General features: G+C 33.8%; 1 protein-coding gene across 2 annotated transcripts in view; it reads right to left on the bottom strand.

Moving 5' to 3' along the window:
• The window catches only part of LTBP1 (latent transforming growth factor beta binding protein 1), a 439,704-nt gene that overhangs the window by 187,399 nt on the left and 233,566 nt on the right, over positions 1-18,739 (bottom strand). For both annotated transcript variants that reach the window (XM_051976131.1, XM_051976132.1), the window contains exon 8: positions 2,650-2,752. In XM_051976131.1, the coding sequence (XP_051832091.1) occupies positions 2,650-2,752 (103 nt within the window). The remainder of the gene's footprint in view (positions 1-2,649; positions 2,753-18,739) is intronic.

Below are 18,739 nucleotides of genomic sequence, written 5' to 3'. Positions count from 1 at the left end.
GGGGGGAAAAGTCTCTTTTTGAAGACAATATCATTATATATTTAGAAAATCCTAAAGATTCAACTAAAAAGTTGCAGAGTTGCAGCAAAATGGAGGGGGAAGAAGAAGAAATAGGGAAGGGAAGGGGAAGATGGTAATTATCAAGCACCAACAATGTCATTTGAAAGAACAGAGCCTAGATTTAAGTCCCAGAACTGACATTCTATCACCTTAGGTAAATCAGTTCACCTCTCTGGCTTCTTCCTCATATACACAATGAGGAGGTTGGACAAGATACTTTCTAAAAGTCCCTTCCAGATCAAAATCTATGATCCTATGAAACTGTACAACTCTACTAGAAGAGCAATGAATTTCAATAAGAAATATTAAGCAAAAGAACTGCAGAATATTAAAATGGAGAATAAGGAAAGGACATTAGGCATCCTGTGTAAGAAAGCATTAAAAAAATAATAGCTTTCTTTTTCCAAAGGAGCCAAGGAAAATGTAACCTTGCTGGCTACTAGAGGAATATAATGATAGAAAAAATACAAAAAAAAACATTCTTTTCATATATAAAGAAAGAGAGGAAAAAGTGATAGACACAGATAGGATAGCAGTGATCAACAAATTGTAATTAAATAAGCTGCTGACATAAAAAATATGCTACACGAGATAAACAGAACTTTAGGTTAAATTGGTATTGAAGTTGAATTGGAAGTAATAAAGAAGATGTCAAGGCCCTCTGAGCCCCCAAAAGAAAAGTGACCAGACTGGAAAATAGTGTCAAAGCTACAACTTTTGGTATGACTAAGAAGACCCTTTGGTAGTTTCTGAGATCAAAACCTCATGCAATTCTGTTACAAAGCTGAACACACAAGAGCCCCCAAGGGAATTCTAATAAAAAGGTAATTTTCATGTTTTTATGTAGTAGATGTTTACTTCTTATAGGAAAAATACACCATCAGACACAAAACTAAAGTAACATAAGGACTCCTGGAGTCTACAATACCTTTTTTATAGCACAGTGTCTCTCTTATGAGCATTAGATCAATCTGTTCCCAATAGAAAAAACTCGAATTACACCTTACTCTTAATGTATGCTGGCTATAGGTAGATGCAATGTGCAGAAGAGACTTTTATACTTCTCAGGGTTACTGACATTAGCTATTGCTTCCTTGCCTCCTCCACAGTTCAGCTGTATTTCTTCCAATACTATGCTGACTTAAAAATACTTTAAGGATATGTGTGTTCTTTGGTATGGATATTCTTTATAATTGCACAAATTCCTATATTTCATACACACACACACACACACACACACACACACACACATACACACGACTCAGGAAATGGTCTCCAGAGTTTCTATGACCAAAACTTTATATTCATGGAGTCAAGTTTTCAGATTTAGCTAGGCTTGTTCTCAGATACCAAACAAATAATCCATCCATGGACCTACATGTGAATCCTTCCTAGTTCCTAATTTGGCAAAACCTATCAGTGCTGGCATTCTGTTGACACTGCTTCTAAGAAGCCAGGGTTATATTCCAACTCATGATGAGGCATTAGTTAGCAATGTTGTGGAGATTGTCATTTTAACATGAGGGAATGATAGAGATTAATCACAGTTGTATTCAAATCAATGGGGTCTGATAACATACATTTTAAAGTATTGAAAAGGCTAGTTGGGCTATTCAGTCACTGAATCAGTGTCACTAATTATTTTCAAGTCCTTAAAGACTATAGTTTTGAAAGGAAGAGTTAAAAGTTGTTCAGTCATTTCAGATTTTTCCAACTCTCCTTGATGCCATTTGGGGTTTGTTTCTTTTTTTGGCAAAAATACTGGAGAAATTTGCCCTTTCCTTCTCCAGCTCATTTTACAGATGAGAAAACAAACAAGGTTAAGTGACTTGCCTAGGATTACACAATTAGTAAGTGACTGAGGCCAGATTTGAACTCAGGAAGAAGATAAGTCTTCTTGACTTTAGGCTCAGCTCTCACCATTTCATCACCTGCCCCAAAGAAAGACTTTGACACCTTATTAATTATAAATAAATACTTATTTTGCAACACTTTTTAGTATTTTTCAACTTTATTATGTTTTCCATCAGTAGAATTCCTCTGAAAAATCAAAAGAATCAGAAAAGGAGAGATAACAATTGTGGACATGAATGTAAATGGGTTCCTAAAGCTTCCTATAATTTAAAGAACAACAACCCAAATGACTATTTAAAAGTTAGAAAACTTTGAATATTCATTTAAAATTTTAAAAGGTCATTTAATGTGTCTTCATATGTATTACAATACTTTAATTCAGAACCTCCTCATAAACTTTTTTTTTTTTTAATGTAACCTTAAAGGAACAGAAAAATTCAAAATTATAAGCCTGGTTTAAAAAAAAAACTCACAAAAAGCTAAAACTATCCAATGCCAGTTCAATAAAAGGTTAAATGAAACATTCCAGATCTTAAAAGGCATCTAGGAAAGAGAATCTCCATTATCTCCTTTTAGAATCAAGTGATATAATTTTATGGGAAACTTTCAGTTTTATTAAATTATACAGTGAATATTAATTAACTGCCTACTGTGCTCAAGTTAAACAAGTATGTTGAGAGATTTGCAAAAATAAATAAATAAATAAATAAATGAACTATAAAAAAAAAAAAGTACCTGGCTTCTTGGGACATTTCTGGCATTTGTGAAAACCCCATGAAGTGCCCACGGTCCCACAGCAGTCTTCTTGCTTTGAAAGTCCAGGGAGTGCTTTACCACACTGCAATGATTAAGTGTGAAAAAAGAAAGTTAATATTAGCATAAAAAACACTGAGCTCTAGAATACTGCAGCATTTCACAGTCACATAATAAAATAGTTCCCTTGTTATCCATAGAGTTAGGGAAAGGTTTTTGTTTGCTTATTTAAGCATCTCTTAAACAAAAGCCAAAACAGACTTATGTGTCACTAAAAATGAATATTTCCAAGTAAGTAATTCCTTCATTGGCACTTTTAAGCTGATGACTCAGAAAAATCTGTCACTATTCAAGGCACTTAAAACTTTTAAAGTTCCTGAATACCTTCTCTCTCTCTTTTTTTAAACTTTTAAAGAAAACACCTAAGTTTAACAGAGAGTTTAGGTGTCTTTTTTCAACTCTATTTTGGTTGTTTTGGGGGCATCCTTAATGCCTAAACATGACTCAGAAAATCCTGGCATCTATAAAGTTCACAATTTTGTTATCACAGAGGAACATGTGGCAGTGAGGCAGAGCTGACCGGGAATGGCCTGATTCTGGTACCAGCTACGTGGACAAGTCTGACACATATCACAGATATAAACAGGTGAGGGGATAAGTCCAGCTAAATCAACAAAAGACAAGCTGGTACTTTCAAAGCCAGAAAAGTAAGGTCTACTGTTTGAGAAGTCAGAAAAGTTGTTGAAAATAGAAATCGTGGACAAGTTCAGTAAACTAGATCTGGATAAATTCTGTTTCCACTATGCTATTTTGCAAATCAAACTGTTTAATGATTTATTACTATTTGTAACATTAAATTGGGAAATTTAAAATTCCCCTATTTATAGTCAACCTTATTACATATGCAGATCATTCATTTACTGTACCACATAGGTATTAGTTAAGTAAAACTGAAACAATCAAGGCTTCTTGTTTTTCTATATCGAGTTAAATTCCAATTTTTATCTTGGTTTCCTCAAATTTTCAATTTAAAGAGGTAAAAACAAGTTGTTCCTATCTCTTAGATTTCAAAAAAATCAAGGTAAAAGTTTTCATTGCCAAATTTAGCTCCTTCATTTCACCTTCATTTTTACAGGTCCACAGCCAAAAACAGCAATAGACTATCTCCAAATTTGTTAAGAATCAAGGTAGGTGCTATCACAATATTATGGGATTTTAGATTTATTTGTTTTTTAGATTTATGGCATAAGAATGAATTGAAAGTGAATGAATGAAATCATGTATTTTACATGCCATATTAGTTTTGTGGTGTTGTTCAATAGTGTCCCCATTTGGGATTTTCTTGGCAAAGATACTAGAATGATTTGCTAGGTCATTTTACAGATAAGGCAAACAGGCTTAAATGACTTAGTTAGAGTCACATACCTAATAAGTATCTAAGTCCAGATTTGAACTCAGAAAGATGAAGCTTTCTAACTTAAAGCCTGACACTTTATCCACTGTACCAACTAGCTTCCCCAATACAACTTAGGGCTTCCATAATAGAACTTTAGAACACTGAAAGTTGTAGTCCTACTTGAGTAATCTATTTCTGAAATACCATGCTTAGTTCTATCTGCTACCTTTTAAGAGTGAACCTGAACATTCATTATATTCAAGATGGATCACCAGAATGGTACAGGGTCCAAAAAGCAAGATATAAAAAGTGCAGGATGTTGAACTTAGAGAAGACAAAGTGAGTAAAAGAGAGCATCTAAAAAGCTGTCTTCAAATATTTGAAGAATTTTCCTATGGAATAGAATGTCATCTTGTTTAAGTGTTGCATCAGAGAGTAGAACTAGAACCAAATGGGCAGAAGTTTTAAGAATTAAAGTTTTAAATTAGTAACAGGAGAACTTTGTAATAGAGCTAAAAATCAAATAGGCAGCCTTGCAAAGCAGCAAGCTTCATCATCTAGTAATATTATAGCAGAGGAGCAAAGGATAAAATTGTTATGGAAAGGATAGATTGCTATACTGGTTAGGCTAAATGGTTTTTAAGGTCACTAAACATATATCTTTAAGCATATATTATATGCTAGGTACTAAAGATATGAAGACAAAAGTATTAAATTCCCTGTCAGGAAATTTACAAATATGGAGAGGGAACATATTCCTTCATATAAAGATAAATAGAGTATTTACTAATACACACACAATGGGGGAATCAAAAAGAGTTTTTTTTAAAGCAGGTAGCCTTTGAAGTGAGCCTTGAAGGAATCAAAGGGTTTGAAGAAATGAAAGTGAGAAGGAAAGCATTCCAGAAATGTTAGATAGATTGTGTGCGATAGATGCTATGTAGGAAGAAATGAAACAATATGTATGGAGAAGAGTATGAAGGTCAGTTTGTCAAAAAAACAAAAAAACAGAGCACACAGTGAAGAATTATGTGTAATTAATCTAGAAAGATGTGTAATTAATCTAGAAAAATGTAAGGATAGCACTGAGAGCCAGGAAGGATAGGTTTCATACCCGTAACTTAGGGCAAGTGGAGAATGGTAGCCAGGAGAGAGAACTTTGGCCTAGGCTAGGATCTCCGTGCTTCTCAGTAGATTTTCACACCCTTCCCAGTACTAATGGTAGTACCAATTAGGCAAGAGATAGAAAGCAGGAAGGGAAGGGGAAGAAGAATGCACACCATACATGGTAGCAGGGAAGTAGCTAAAATATCCTTTCAATTCTGGTGTTCCTTTAGGATAGGTTTAAGCTCAGACTGAAGCTATGGTAAGGTTTTACTGATATCCTCCAATCCACAGAAAGTATAGCTCTGTCCCAAGGAATGTCCTCTCGCCTGAGATATATCTAACAGGGTTGGGTAGACTTTAAAAAATAAGGACAGAGAAGACAAGAGAAACAGAAAGATACTATGTTTCCTCCAATATGCATACATTCAATACTATATACTCTAGCCAGAGACCCTTTCATTCAGTCATCATGGAGACAGGAGAGAGGTCCCCCCCCCAAAAAAAAAGACTGCAAAGGAGTAGATGAGACTTAAATGGTTATTATCATCATGTTTTTAATATTCTAACTTCCTTTCCTAATATATTTCTTTAAAATTAGGTGATAGCATTATATACTTCAACAACAATACTATATGATGATCAATTCTAATGGACCTGGCCATCCTCAGCAAGGAGATGAACCAAATCAGTTCCAATGGAGCAGTAATGAACTGAACCAGCTACACCCAGGGAAAGAACTCTGGGAGATGACTAAGAACCATTATATTGAATTCCCAATCCCTGTATTTTTGCCCACCTGCATTTTTGATCTCCTTCACAGGCTAATTGTACAATATTTCAGAGTCCGATTCTTTTTGTACAGCAAAATAATGGTTTGGTCATGTATACTTATTGTGTATTTAATTTATACTTTAACATATTTAACATGTATTGGTCATCCTGCCATCTAGGGGAGGAAGTGGGGGGAAGGAGGGGAAAAATTGGAACAAAAGGTTTGGCAATTGTCAATGCTGTAAAATTACCCATGCATATAACTTGTAAATAAAAAGCTATTAAAAATTTAAAAAAAAAAGAATTAGGGGATAGCAAAGAACTATGGAGTCTAAATATAAATGAAAACATACTATTTTCACCTTCTTTGTTGTTTTTTTCTTTCTGGTGGTTTTTTCCATTTGTTCTGATTTTTCTTTTACAACATGACTAATGTGAAAATACCTTTAATAGTACATGTATAACCTATATTAGATTATTTGTCATCCTATGGAGAGGGTAAAGGAGGAAGGGAGGGAGAAAAAATGGAAATCAAAATTTAATAAAAGTAAATCTTGAAAATTAATAAACAAATTATAAAAAAAACTTTTAAGAATTAGATGATGGGACCTAGAAATGAAAGTAGCATACATAATCTCTCTTCTCTGACCTCCTTGCCAACTACCTAGGAGTTGATATTATTCAAATACTATTGGACTAATGGCCTTAAGAGGCCTTAGGAATATTATTTGTAGTTTTTAAAAGAATCATCTCTCCAATATTTTAGAAGATCCATAATTTCATCATTATGGACATTACTCCTACAATGAAACAGATATTCATTCCTTTATGTATAATTTTTCTGAATGGCTATTTCCCCAAAAGGCCACTACTGGTTATGACATTATCATAAAACTATAAAACCACAAAAGGTTTCTTATGTCATTTAAAAACACATAAAAATTTAAGTTGCTTTAAAATTAATAAAGTGCAAGGGATATTCTTTCATGAAATATAAATTGTAGGATCTATTTGATACTTGATCTCCACTTAGAGGAAAGGCTAAAAGCATTTTCATGATACTAGTAATTAAACTGTGTGCACTACTGGTTTAAATCTTCAGATAAACATATGAGTTGAAGTAATGTTTCCCAACTCTGAATCATCTGGCACTTGAGGCTTATAATTTTTGTCAGTACAAATTGGCAGCAATCACAACTGTGATCCCACTGCTTCAGTCATAAATTGGACATGGAGGTGCAGCAGAGATAAAATTTTAAATGTCCACTCAGTGATTTTTACTTCTTCCTTATGCTACAACATTATAGACACCAAAAAACAAAACAAAACAAAACTAAAAAAAAACCTCACTATAACACTGTTTGCTTAAATGTAGAATACTTAAGGCTACTCCATCTTGCATCCCATTTAAGGGAAAGAATATAGCAAGATGCTCAAAGCACTGTTATAAAGATAGCTTCCCACGTGAAACTGGATGAATTACTTAATATTCCTTGGTCTCAGTTTCCTCAAATGTAAAATGAAGGGTTGGCGTAGGTGATTTCTAAGGTCCCTTTCAGCTCTATTTCATCCTAAGGTCTTTGTAATAAAGATTCAATGTAGTAACTTGAAATTTACTCATATAAGTTATTACTGCTGATCTTATAACTGTGACACTGAAATATTATCACCAAACAAGTAATTATATCAAGCAACAAGCATTTGTTAAGAACTTGTTATATGACAAGCATTGTACTGAGCCTAGGGAATACAAAGATAAAAAGGAAATTGTCCCTATGCTCGCTCACTGGACTTTTCACTGTATCAGGAGACGTAGTCGATATATAGATATAGAAATACAACATATAGAGAGGATTAATGTGAAGTAATTTCAAGATAGAACTTTAGTAGCAAGGTAAATCAGAAAACATCTTATTAAGAGAAAAGGGGAAGAAGAAAGAATAAGCACTTATTAAGTACCTATTGTGTGCCAGTCATTTTATTAATCACATTATAAATTTTGTTTCATTTGATCCTCACAACAATCCTGGAAGGTAGGTGTAATTATTATCCCTCATTTTAGTGACCTACCCAGAGTCATATAGCTAGTACAGGTTTGAAATTTCATTTGAACTAAGGGTCTTCCGGATTCCAGATCCAGCACTGCATTCGGTATATTACAAGATACTTCCTTTTAAGATAGTCACATAGTTGCTCTCACAGGAGCCAAATCTAAAAAGAACAGATTGAACTATGAACAAAAAAAAAAATCTAAAGAGAAACTTCAAGAAACTCCTTCATCCAGCCCAGAATAGCACTAAATTAGACAAAAGCTAAGACTAGAAGAGGAGTACCATTCGGGAAGTTTTGTACACATGAGCAGAAAGCATCATGCATATACCCTGATGGGGAAGAATCAAAGGGGAAACACACCACACACAACACTTGATCAAAGAAATCACAAGCAATACACAAACTTCTAGCTCCCTGATCAAGGAAGAGGGGGAAAGAAGGGGGAGCAGCCTGTCCTAAAAAGTCCTAGGGAAAAAAATAGAAAACCACTGAGCATCCTGATCAGGAAAGCCTCCAAAGAGACAGAAGACCACCCAGCAACCTGATGTATCAAGACACCAACCAGTGCTCTGATCAAGGAAGCTTTACATTGGGAGTAGCAGTGGGGGTAAGGATAGAGGTGGGAAATAAGAGTAGACAGATTTTATCCAGAGTATAGATTAAGAAAGTTAGAGAGAACAAAAATTTTCCCGGAGCCCTAATCAAAGACAACTCTGGATGTATGGAAGATTACACCTCTGGATGTATGGAAGACTATTTGGTCTATTAATCAAGGAAACACTATGGGCAATAAAAGTTTCCCTGATTGAAAAGCTAGAACTATGATCAAGGAAGTCTCAAGGGAGGAACTAAAATGAGATGGATTAAGGACAGTCAGCTATAGAGCTCTGAATGGGACATTTAATGCCTATCAGAATTCAGATATAGCTAGGAAAATAGTAGTAAGCAACATGAATCCAAAAAAGAAAAATCAGAACAAAAGAGGGCTTTGCTATTCCACCTAAACGAAAGACTTAAGAACTCTAGTCATTGTAATAACCAAGCATGACTTCAGAGAATTAATAATAATGAACATTAGTGATGAAATGAAATGATGAAACATGATACCCACACACATGACAAAAAGAAAGAGGCACTCAAATTGATTGAAACATACATGTTTGTGAAGAAGGGACCCTGAAATTCTCAAACTCTTTGAAGGAGAAAATCTTCAACTTAGCCTCAGTGAGGGACCCCCACTGGAGGAAAACAAGATAAACAGCTTCATTCTGTTACCTAGGTAGCATTGGTTCAGTCCTGAGCAAAAGAATTCCAACCCTATTGAATTAAAGAAACTCATTCAATTCTATTCAAATTCCAGCTCAAGCTGAAACCCAGCTAGTATATGAGCCAACTTGTTACTCCACCCACTAGTCCCCTTCAGCTTGTAGCCAAAGCTCCTATTATAAAAGAGCCAATCTAAAATTCTCTCTCTACAGAGATTCTAAACATGCCATGCTATGCCATGCTAGGCTATGCCATGCTATACCAAGGAAACCTCTGCCCACTGGAATAATATTCTCTTCCAGTGCTATCCTCTCTTTACCCTCACCTATTTCCCTAATGAAACTTTATGCCTCTCGGTCAAAATTTCTAACCTTACTTCCCAATCCCTATAATAAACCTCTTTTATCAATCTAGGTTTTCAGGTTTGTAAATTCCTTTACAAAGAATCCCTGCGCAGCCAGGAGTCCCCAAAACTCTATCTTTGCGCCGAATCCCGAGGGGGTGCAGGGAAACCAAACTTCTCCATTTGGTTCCCCAAACCTGCCACTAGGCGTTATCATTTAACTCCCTGACCACCAGAAACCCTAATCTCATTTTGGTTCCCTAAATCTAGACTTTATCATTTGATTCCCTACTAAAAGGAACCCCCAAAACCTAAACCTCATCATATTTTTGGTTCCCATACTGGGAGCCCCCCAAACTAGACTTCACCTCATTATTTGTACATGTCTAAAATATTGATTTATTTTGCTTAATTATGGCTATTTATTACAAGAATTTTTTTTAATTAGGAAAAATTTGGGTAGAAAAGAAGAAACATGATAGTGATGCTCCCCCCCAGAAAAAAAAAAGGCAAAGGAAAGAATGAAAAGGGCATCATTATAGCAAAATTTTTAAATGAACAAGAGAATGTTGGCATTGATGGAGACACAACAGTTTTCAAATTAATGTAGAATTTGTCATATAAAGAAATATAAATGACAGAGATGCAAAATTTCATATAGAAATTATCATACTTAAAGAAAAAATATGTTTAAAGGTAGAAACAACTTTGAAGGAAACTAGAAATTTAAAAAGATGACAAGAAAAGAGTACTTTTCAGGCATGAGGAACAATTACAGCAATGTTATGAAGATAGGAAATTAAAGTTTCAGTTTAGGTGAAATTTTGGAGTGAATGGAGAGTAAATGTGTAGTGACTCTAGAGAAGTATGCTGATGCCAGATTGTAAAGGGCTTTAAATACCAAACAAAAGAGTTTGGCATTTATCATATAAGCAACAGGGAGTAGCTAGTATCTTTGGAACATGTACATAATTATATTTAAACTATATTACACAATGGAATCTAAAATAAATTCCCTATGGCTGAATAAAGAGTGTTTTGTGAGAGGGAAAAAATAGATTCATATTGAAATACAGAACCAAATCAACAAATGTACAATTGGAAAAGAGTAGAAATAAAAATACTTTTGAGAATCAGATGGAGGTAAAGCCATGGAAAGGATACAAGGATGGGTTCTTCCCACTCATTTGCAACATCAAGTAGTGCTGCTCTTAGGCCAAGATCTGAAAAAAGGAAGTGACTCAGTGGTTCTGAGGAGGAGGGAAATTCCATATCCTTGAAGCAGGGCACATAAAAGAATAACCTCCAGCTGAGAAAGGACACTAGGCTAGGCTTGGGGAGTAGGAAGCCAAATTTACAGGAATAAAATGAGTGGGTGGAAATCTGCTTGAGTAAAAGGTCAGAAAAGAAAGGTGGGGCAAAGTCTTGGAGACTTTTCCAAGTAGTAAAGAAATTTCAAATAAGATTAGCATTTAAATATAAATCCAGGCCAGGTGACTAGGGAAAAGAAGGCAAAGCAGTTTTTTGGTTCTGACTGCTTTTCTGGATTCCTGCTGCTTACTTCTATTTTCCTAGCTGTGTCTGAATTTTGGCAGGCATTAAGTGTCACATTCAGAACTGTCCTTAGTCAGCCTAATCTTAGGTTCCCTCTTCTAAGGCTTCCTTGATCAGATTTTAGCTATTTAATCAGAGAACCTTTTGCTGCCCATTGGGCTTCTTTGATTGAGTGACTAAGTTGTCTTTCTTATACTCTGTGGTTTTCTTGAAATAAAAGAATTTTGGACCAATTTAGTTTAATCAGGAAATAAGCAGGATAGAATGAATAAAGGTCAGCCTTGGCTTCTGTAAGGCCTAGATTCAAGTACTATCTCTGGCCTGCACAGACAAGTTGATACAGAGCAAGTAACACTCTTTCAATACCACATCAATTCAATAAGGTTATATATTAGAAAACAGTAGCTGACCATCACTGGAGGATTGTTCCAAAGAAGGACCTCTATACAATGATGAAATTTTAGGTGTGGATATATATATAAATATATATTTTTAAATTCTTATCATTGGCATCTTAATGAAAAATGTGATATGTGAAAAATGTTTGGTTCTATATCCAAAATATAATGGATTTAAAATTTTTTTTCTATGCCCCTTTCTTTCCCTTAAGTACTTTAAAAATAATGTTTTATGTCCTTCATGACTTCAACATTAGCAAAGGATTGAAAGAAAAATAGCACCAATTTTGATTAAAATGAAAAAGTGATGATAATCAGAGAGAAGGAAAAATTGCAGCCTGCCATCATACATTTAAAAAAAATATATTGGCCACTGTTTGAGTTCAATACTCAGTGGGAGAGGATTTGGGGGCTCAGCATGAAGTCCTTCCCAGCTGGAGGGACATCCCAGTAGAACTATGAGCCAAAGCAAACTCCTACCCAAGCACATGCCATCACACAGTGTGAGTATCATGAATGTCAAGTCTAGCTTTCCACAGAATTTTATTCCATGTGGACAGAGAACCAGAAGTCAGGGTAGAAATGACCTCTGAATGGAGTGATGGGTGGGGTGAGGACTGGGGGAAATTGACCCTTTTCATTCCAATTTAGTTTGAAGGTTTTGCATTTATTGGCAAAACAGAGAGTCCTTATATCATTTAATATACACAATGACTGCAACTATAAAACTTAAGTTCTGAGGGGAAAAAAGAATAAAGAGGAGGAAAGAAATAAATAAGACCTTGAGAAGTTGACTGGAAAAGTTCATAGTTTTACAAATCATTTCTGCTAGTGATGAAAACCCAAATTAACTGATAATGATCATGATTTTTTGTGTCTTTGTGTCTTTATTTCACAGGTTACTATATAATGCAAGGAATGGAACAAAATATAAGTTTAAGGCCATACACAAATAGAAAAAGTAATGATTCAGTCATGTAGCATGGATAAGAGATAATACATAAGAGCTAGATGAGTTTATGATATCAAAAAAATTAAAGAAAGCCCACTCTAAGAAGATTTATTTTTTAAAAATTTCCTAGAATCACAGATAATGCGAAGGCATGAAATGGTTGCAATCTACATTAATAGACAAAAATAGACATAAGAATAAAATAATGGATAAATGCATCAACATAAAATAAAATTAACTTTACCACTATCCTCATAGATAACACTTATTTAATGCTTTAATGTCTACAAAGTATTTTATTTACATTACCTCTTAATCCTCACAAGAAACTTGTGCTACTATTATGCCTAATTTACAGATGAAAAACTTGTCCATGTTCACTGTTAGTAAATGCCAAAGGCAAGATATTTATAGTCATAAATAAGAGATATAATAAAACTATACCACGATTACACATAAGTAAGGCTACATGCAGTATTTTCTATAAGATTATATATAGATAAGTATTTTAAAGGAGTGATAGAAAGTGGGAGGACATAGGAAGTGCTGTGTCACTTAACCCAATTCCTAAATTCCTAAGAAATCAACACTTAACCAGCCTTTTAATATGAGAATTGATATTTGTAAGGGTATACTGAAAAGTATTAAGTGCTAAACATCAACATTATTATAAACTGTGCTCTAGGTGAATATATGCTTATAGGTAGCATTTGGATGATTTCAAAACAAAAATGGAGCATTTCTCTTATTATAACTGTTTAGATACTTTGGGCTCAATCATGCTAACAGAAATGTACTATACATCTAATCTTAGCATAATTAATCTACAAATGTTCTACTATCATCATCCCACTCCATCCCTATCCCAAGTTAAACAACCACAGCTCCATCAGGATCTTAGGCAAATCCCTGCATGGCCCAGGATGGCCCTATGGGTAATAAACTGAACACTGGAGATTCTATTCCCATTCTATGGATATTCCATTGTCTTCTGATTTGAAAAGTTCTTTTTAAAGCAAGTGTGATATGATGAAAAGTGCTTACAATATATTTGTAACTCGAGGCATATGATTTAATTATTGTTCTTCCCTTTTTATAGATGAAGAAATAAGGTTCAGTGACCTTAAGTGACTTTCCTATGGTTGCAAAATAAGTAATAAATACTATTAGTTGTATGTGTTATTATCATTTTTAAAATTCTGCTTCATCTTCCTTACTCATTTCTTATTTAATTTCATGTTGTCCAACTACTTTGGGTCAGGATATTCTTTACACCTGTCCCACATGTTCCTGTCCACCTGTCTGTAATTAGTACCAGGTGGTATAAGGGGTGCTACTGAATAGATCCAGTGAGGCTCCATTCCCTTGCTGCTGTTCTCTGACACACAGTATTTCTTAGATGCTTTCTGGGCCTTAGTTAAAATTAATTTCTCCTAGATTGCTGAATAAAAATGTAAAGAAATATCAATTATGCCTTAGGTTACAATCCCATCAGAAAACAAATCTCTGCAACCACACCTCCCAGGTGTCCTATAAATTATTGCACCTTACAGCTATAGTGCCCACATCCATCCACACCTAGAAACAAGTATCACCAATATCTTGACATAAAGTTTCATGGTATTTTGGTGCACAGAAGCTATTTGCTGAATAGTGTAATGATTTTAACAACTTGAATCCCATTTTTGGAAATGTGGGACTTTTCATGTTCACAAGAATAAGATCCCTGGGGATGGTGTGGGGGGAGAACTTGGCTATACTTAATGTACAAAGACATCTCCTCAGCACATCTTTTTCCCCCCTTGTAAGCATCATCCAGGTGAAATAGATGTATCTCCTCCTCTATTAAAGGATCTCTAGGAACTTCCAGGAAAAAAAGATGTCCTTCTGTCCCTCAGCATCAGCTAATTATTTATCCAAAAAGAACTGGAAACCCTCATGAGAGCCATTCAAAATCCTCAAAATGGAGATCAAACCTGTTTATTTATATTCAGCAATGAGAAAAAGTTACACATTTCTGAAATATGTTACTGATATAATTGCTCGGCAACATACTTGATCAGTTTGATCTAATGGCAGATTATTATAAACAAGACTATTGTCCAATGTATCACTGGCAGAGTAACAGGCATTGTCTCATATGAAGAGGAGGAAAACTCTTAAATACTTCCAGATTTTCTAAAAAGACTTGTAAAAAATTTGTTTTGGCTTCAGGAAAACATTCTTTACAAGCAAGCTCTTAAAAAAAATCCATCCAGTTTTCTTTTATTAGAGTAATTAAAGAAATGTTAGGCATTTGGGGTATATGATATACCTTTAATCCTCTATATTTCCAAAATATTGATTTTACAAAGAACCAACTGTGGATGATGCACTAAACACTGTAAATGGAACTGCTTCAATTTCTGATGGTGTATTTGTTTAAAAGGATCCATGGCCAAACCCTGGACTCCCAAGAATTCCAGACTATGCTAGTTCTTGAAATGGTAATTAAAAAAAAAAGACTATATTCAAGCAAAAATGGTTTTAAAAAGGAAAAAAATCCCAAAGCGCAAAACATCTGATTTTACTTTACATTTTTTAAAGTAAATTATTCAATTGTGGCCTTTCACTGGCTTTACTCTAGTAATTCTAGCATTTCCCAAAAGGAGAATTTACAGGTTTCTGAATTGTGTTTTTTGGTGTTATTTGGGTTAAAAAAAAACAAAACAAAACACATGTTACATATCACAGTACCCTCTGAGGTTTCTTTGGTAAATAATTATAGAAATTCCATGATATAGCTTATCCTAAATGACTAGATTAAATTCACTTATTATCCTTTAATGATATTTCCTCTACATGACCACTTGTTTAGAAGAATTAAGAAAAGCAAATGCAAATAATTAAGGCAACCAATTATCCAATTAACCAATTTGAAAAAAATTATATTCCATCAAATTTATAAGTACTTATATATTTTTCAAAATGTTTATTTTTGCCACTACATTTTATGTAAAACCTCACTTCCAAACTGGTTCCTATTTGATTCTAGGTAGACATACTAAGATTGAAAGAAGGAAAGAAGTGAAACAATATGCAACAACAAGCCACAGAGGCAATACAAATCATCTGGCTCCTATAGATAGTCTTGCTGGGTTCCATCTAAGCATTCTAGTCTAGCTTATTGATGGCTACTAAGTATTAAATGATGGTGATTTATTTCTGGACACAATAGAGAATCTGAAGTGGATTAAGATGAAAGGCACCAAGATGATTAATGGGTTGGTAAATGAGACCTATGATGAAAAACTAAGGAACTGTAGTTGTTTAACCTAAAGGAGAGAATCCTAAGGGGTGGCTTATTAACATGAAAAATTTAGGTTAGATATCAAGAATAACTTCCTAGTCTTAACTTATTAAATCCTGGAATGTGCTATTAATACTTTTTTTCTCTACATCATCTATCAATTTTATTCTTTCCACTCTATTTCAATAATTACAACATTAATTCAGGCTTGGTACATTCTTCATAAATTGTTATGAAGACTAAATAGACTCTGCATAAGCTGTCACTTTTAAAACTGTCTGTTTTTAACAGAATTTCACTTTTATGTACAGAATATTTTCTTAGAATCATCACTTTGATAATAATATGGTTCTTTGGCTGTTGCACCTGTCAAAGAACTAAATCTTTGACCACAATCTTCCTAATTATATTACTTCCTTTATTTCTCTACCAAAAAAAGGGCTCTTGATACATATGTGTTGTTTTTGTAATTCCCTTTGTTTTGAAGGTCATTTTTAACTCCTTTGGAGTTGACTATATGTCATAAGATTATAGATTTAGAGTTAGAAGGAACTTTAGATGACATTTATTTGGAAATGTCAAACTCAAAAAGAAACAGGAGCTAATATGAGAATCGTACATGTTAATCTGCATAGTTAATATGCATGTTAACATACAACATATTATCATATATGTTCTAATGTGTTTTTATTTATTTTGCTAAGTATTTCTCAACTACATTTTAATCTGGTTTGGCTACTCTCTTTGCAGAGAGCATATTTGACATCTCTGATTTAGTTCAGATCATTTGTTTTACAAATAAGGGAACATAGACTTCCCCCAAAGCCCCTTCATCTAATTATTTCATGCTGGACCCAAAAAATTGGACCTAAAACAACTCTACTCCAAAGCAAAGTTCCCTTCTTTCCACTATACAAAAATCTGACATTTCATCAGTTCTATAAAGTCTTAACTGACAAAGTGGGGAAATGATGACTAACTCCAAACCTGTTTAGTCAGAACTGTTTTAAGATTTCTCTTTCATTCTCCATTCTGTACATGAAATATGCGTTTCCAGTCACTTGGGGGGAAACAGCAATAATTATTTCATTCAGTCATCAAATACTTATTAAACATCAATTACCTAACACCCTGGTTACATAGTATAAATCAATCTGTCAATGAACAAGCATGTATGAAGCATTTGCAAGGTGCCAGGCACTGAGTATACAAAAATAAAAATAAAACTGCCCCAGTTCTTGAGCTCACATCCTGTTGGAGAGTTTACAATTATAATTATAATTATAAGAAACACAAAAGAAATTTAATGTTTGGCCACTCTAACAAAGTCACAAGCCATAGACATATAAAATAAATGGAAAACTAATAAAAATTATATTGTACTACTTACAAATGTAATAGGAATTTAAGAAAAGCCAAATGTAATATAGACTACAGTAATTAGGGAAGACAATGGAAGAAATCAAAAGAAGTGGGTTTGAAATATATTAAGGATTTAGAACATAGAAGGGAAGCTATCCTTGGCATTTAAGAGATTTTTGTATAGTTGACTATGTGTCCCTATAGCTTTTTTTACATATTATTTCATGTCAATGGAATGTATATATCATTGATAACAAGCTCTTAGAAAGTTAGGATCAGATCTATGTTATCTTATACAATGTGTTTCTATATGGCAATATTGCTGTCTTTTGAATAAAAATGCCAGAACATATTATTTTAATAAATAATTGAGAAGAATTTGTGAATGAAAGTGTGTGTGTGTGTGTGTGTGTGTGTGTGTGTGTGTGTGTGAACACAAGTCAGGCAGTAATATATTTAGTTACACTGAATTAGACAGTAGATTTCATTGACATGGAACAAACTTTAAAAACCTCCCTTTCATATTACTCTGTTTATTCTCATATTATTCATATGGGTACTTAGTCAAATGCACAAGTATCAAACATCTTTTGAATGATTAGAATATAAATATACAAATGACTGGTGTTCCATTCAAAGTATCAGATTAAGAGATTGAATGCTTATTTCAACTATGCTGTAGCTGACTAACATATTTTAGAAGCTATTTTTGGACACTACCATCAAGAGTCTACAACACATAAAAAATACCCTTAATAGTGTTGTCTTGATCTTTTAAGGATAGATTTAATTTTAGAAATAACAAAAAAATCACTGAAGCCAAATCTCCAAAGAAGTAGGTGATAAAAATGAGAATTATTTTTCTGGATTAAAAAATGAGGTACTACAGTTCCAATTGTTTAGTGATGAAGAGAGTTATCTACACCCAGAGAGAGATCTGTAGAAACTGAATTTGATTCACAACATAGCATTTTCACTCTTTTTGTTGTTGTTTGCTTGCATTTTATTTTGCTTCTCTTTTTTTCTAGTTTTATTTGATTTTTCTTGTGCAGCAAAATAATTATATAAATATGTATGCATATATTGGATTTAACATATATTTCTACCAGGTTTAACATATATTTGACTACTTGCCATCTAGGGGAGAGGAGAAGGGAGGGAAGTGGAACACAAGGTTTTGCTAGGGCTAATGCTGAATAACTGCCCACGCATATGTTTTGAAAAATAAAAAGCTTTAATAAAGGAAAAAAAAGAGGTACTAGTATTTAGAGTGAAAAGAGATTTTTAAGCTTATTTAACTCTAACACCATTTTACTAATGGTGAAGAAAATAAGGTAGAATAAGATTAAGTGGCTAGGACCTCGGCTAGTTTTAAAATATAGTTTTATCTATTTTTTATTATCTATTATTTTGTTAAACATTTACCAATTGAGGTAATTTTTTAATCTGGTCCAAGCACATTCAAAAGTGTTTTGGACCACAAGTTCTTGTTTGATACCTCTGGACTAGATGACATCTAACATCTTTTCCAACTCTAAATCAGGATCCTTGCACTGGCCCTCTACCCCACCCCCAAAGAATC

The sequence above is a fragment of the Antechinus flavipes genome, chromosome 2, assembly GCF_016432865.1.
Source record: "Antechinus flavipes isolate AdamAnt ecotype Samford, QLD, Australia chromosome 2, AdamAnt_v2, whole genome shotgun sequence".
Lineage (NCBI taxonomy): Eukaryota > Metazoa > Chordata > Mammalia > Dasyuromorphia > Dasyuridae > Antechinus > Antechinus flavipes.
Note: the sequence above shows the minus strand (reverse complement) of the source record. Positions and strands in the feature narration are given on the sequence as shown.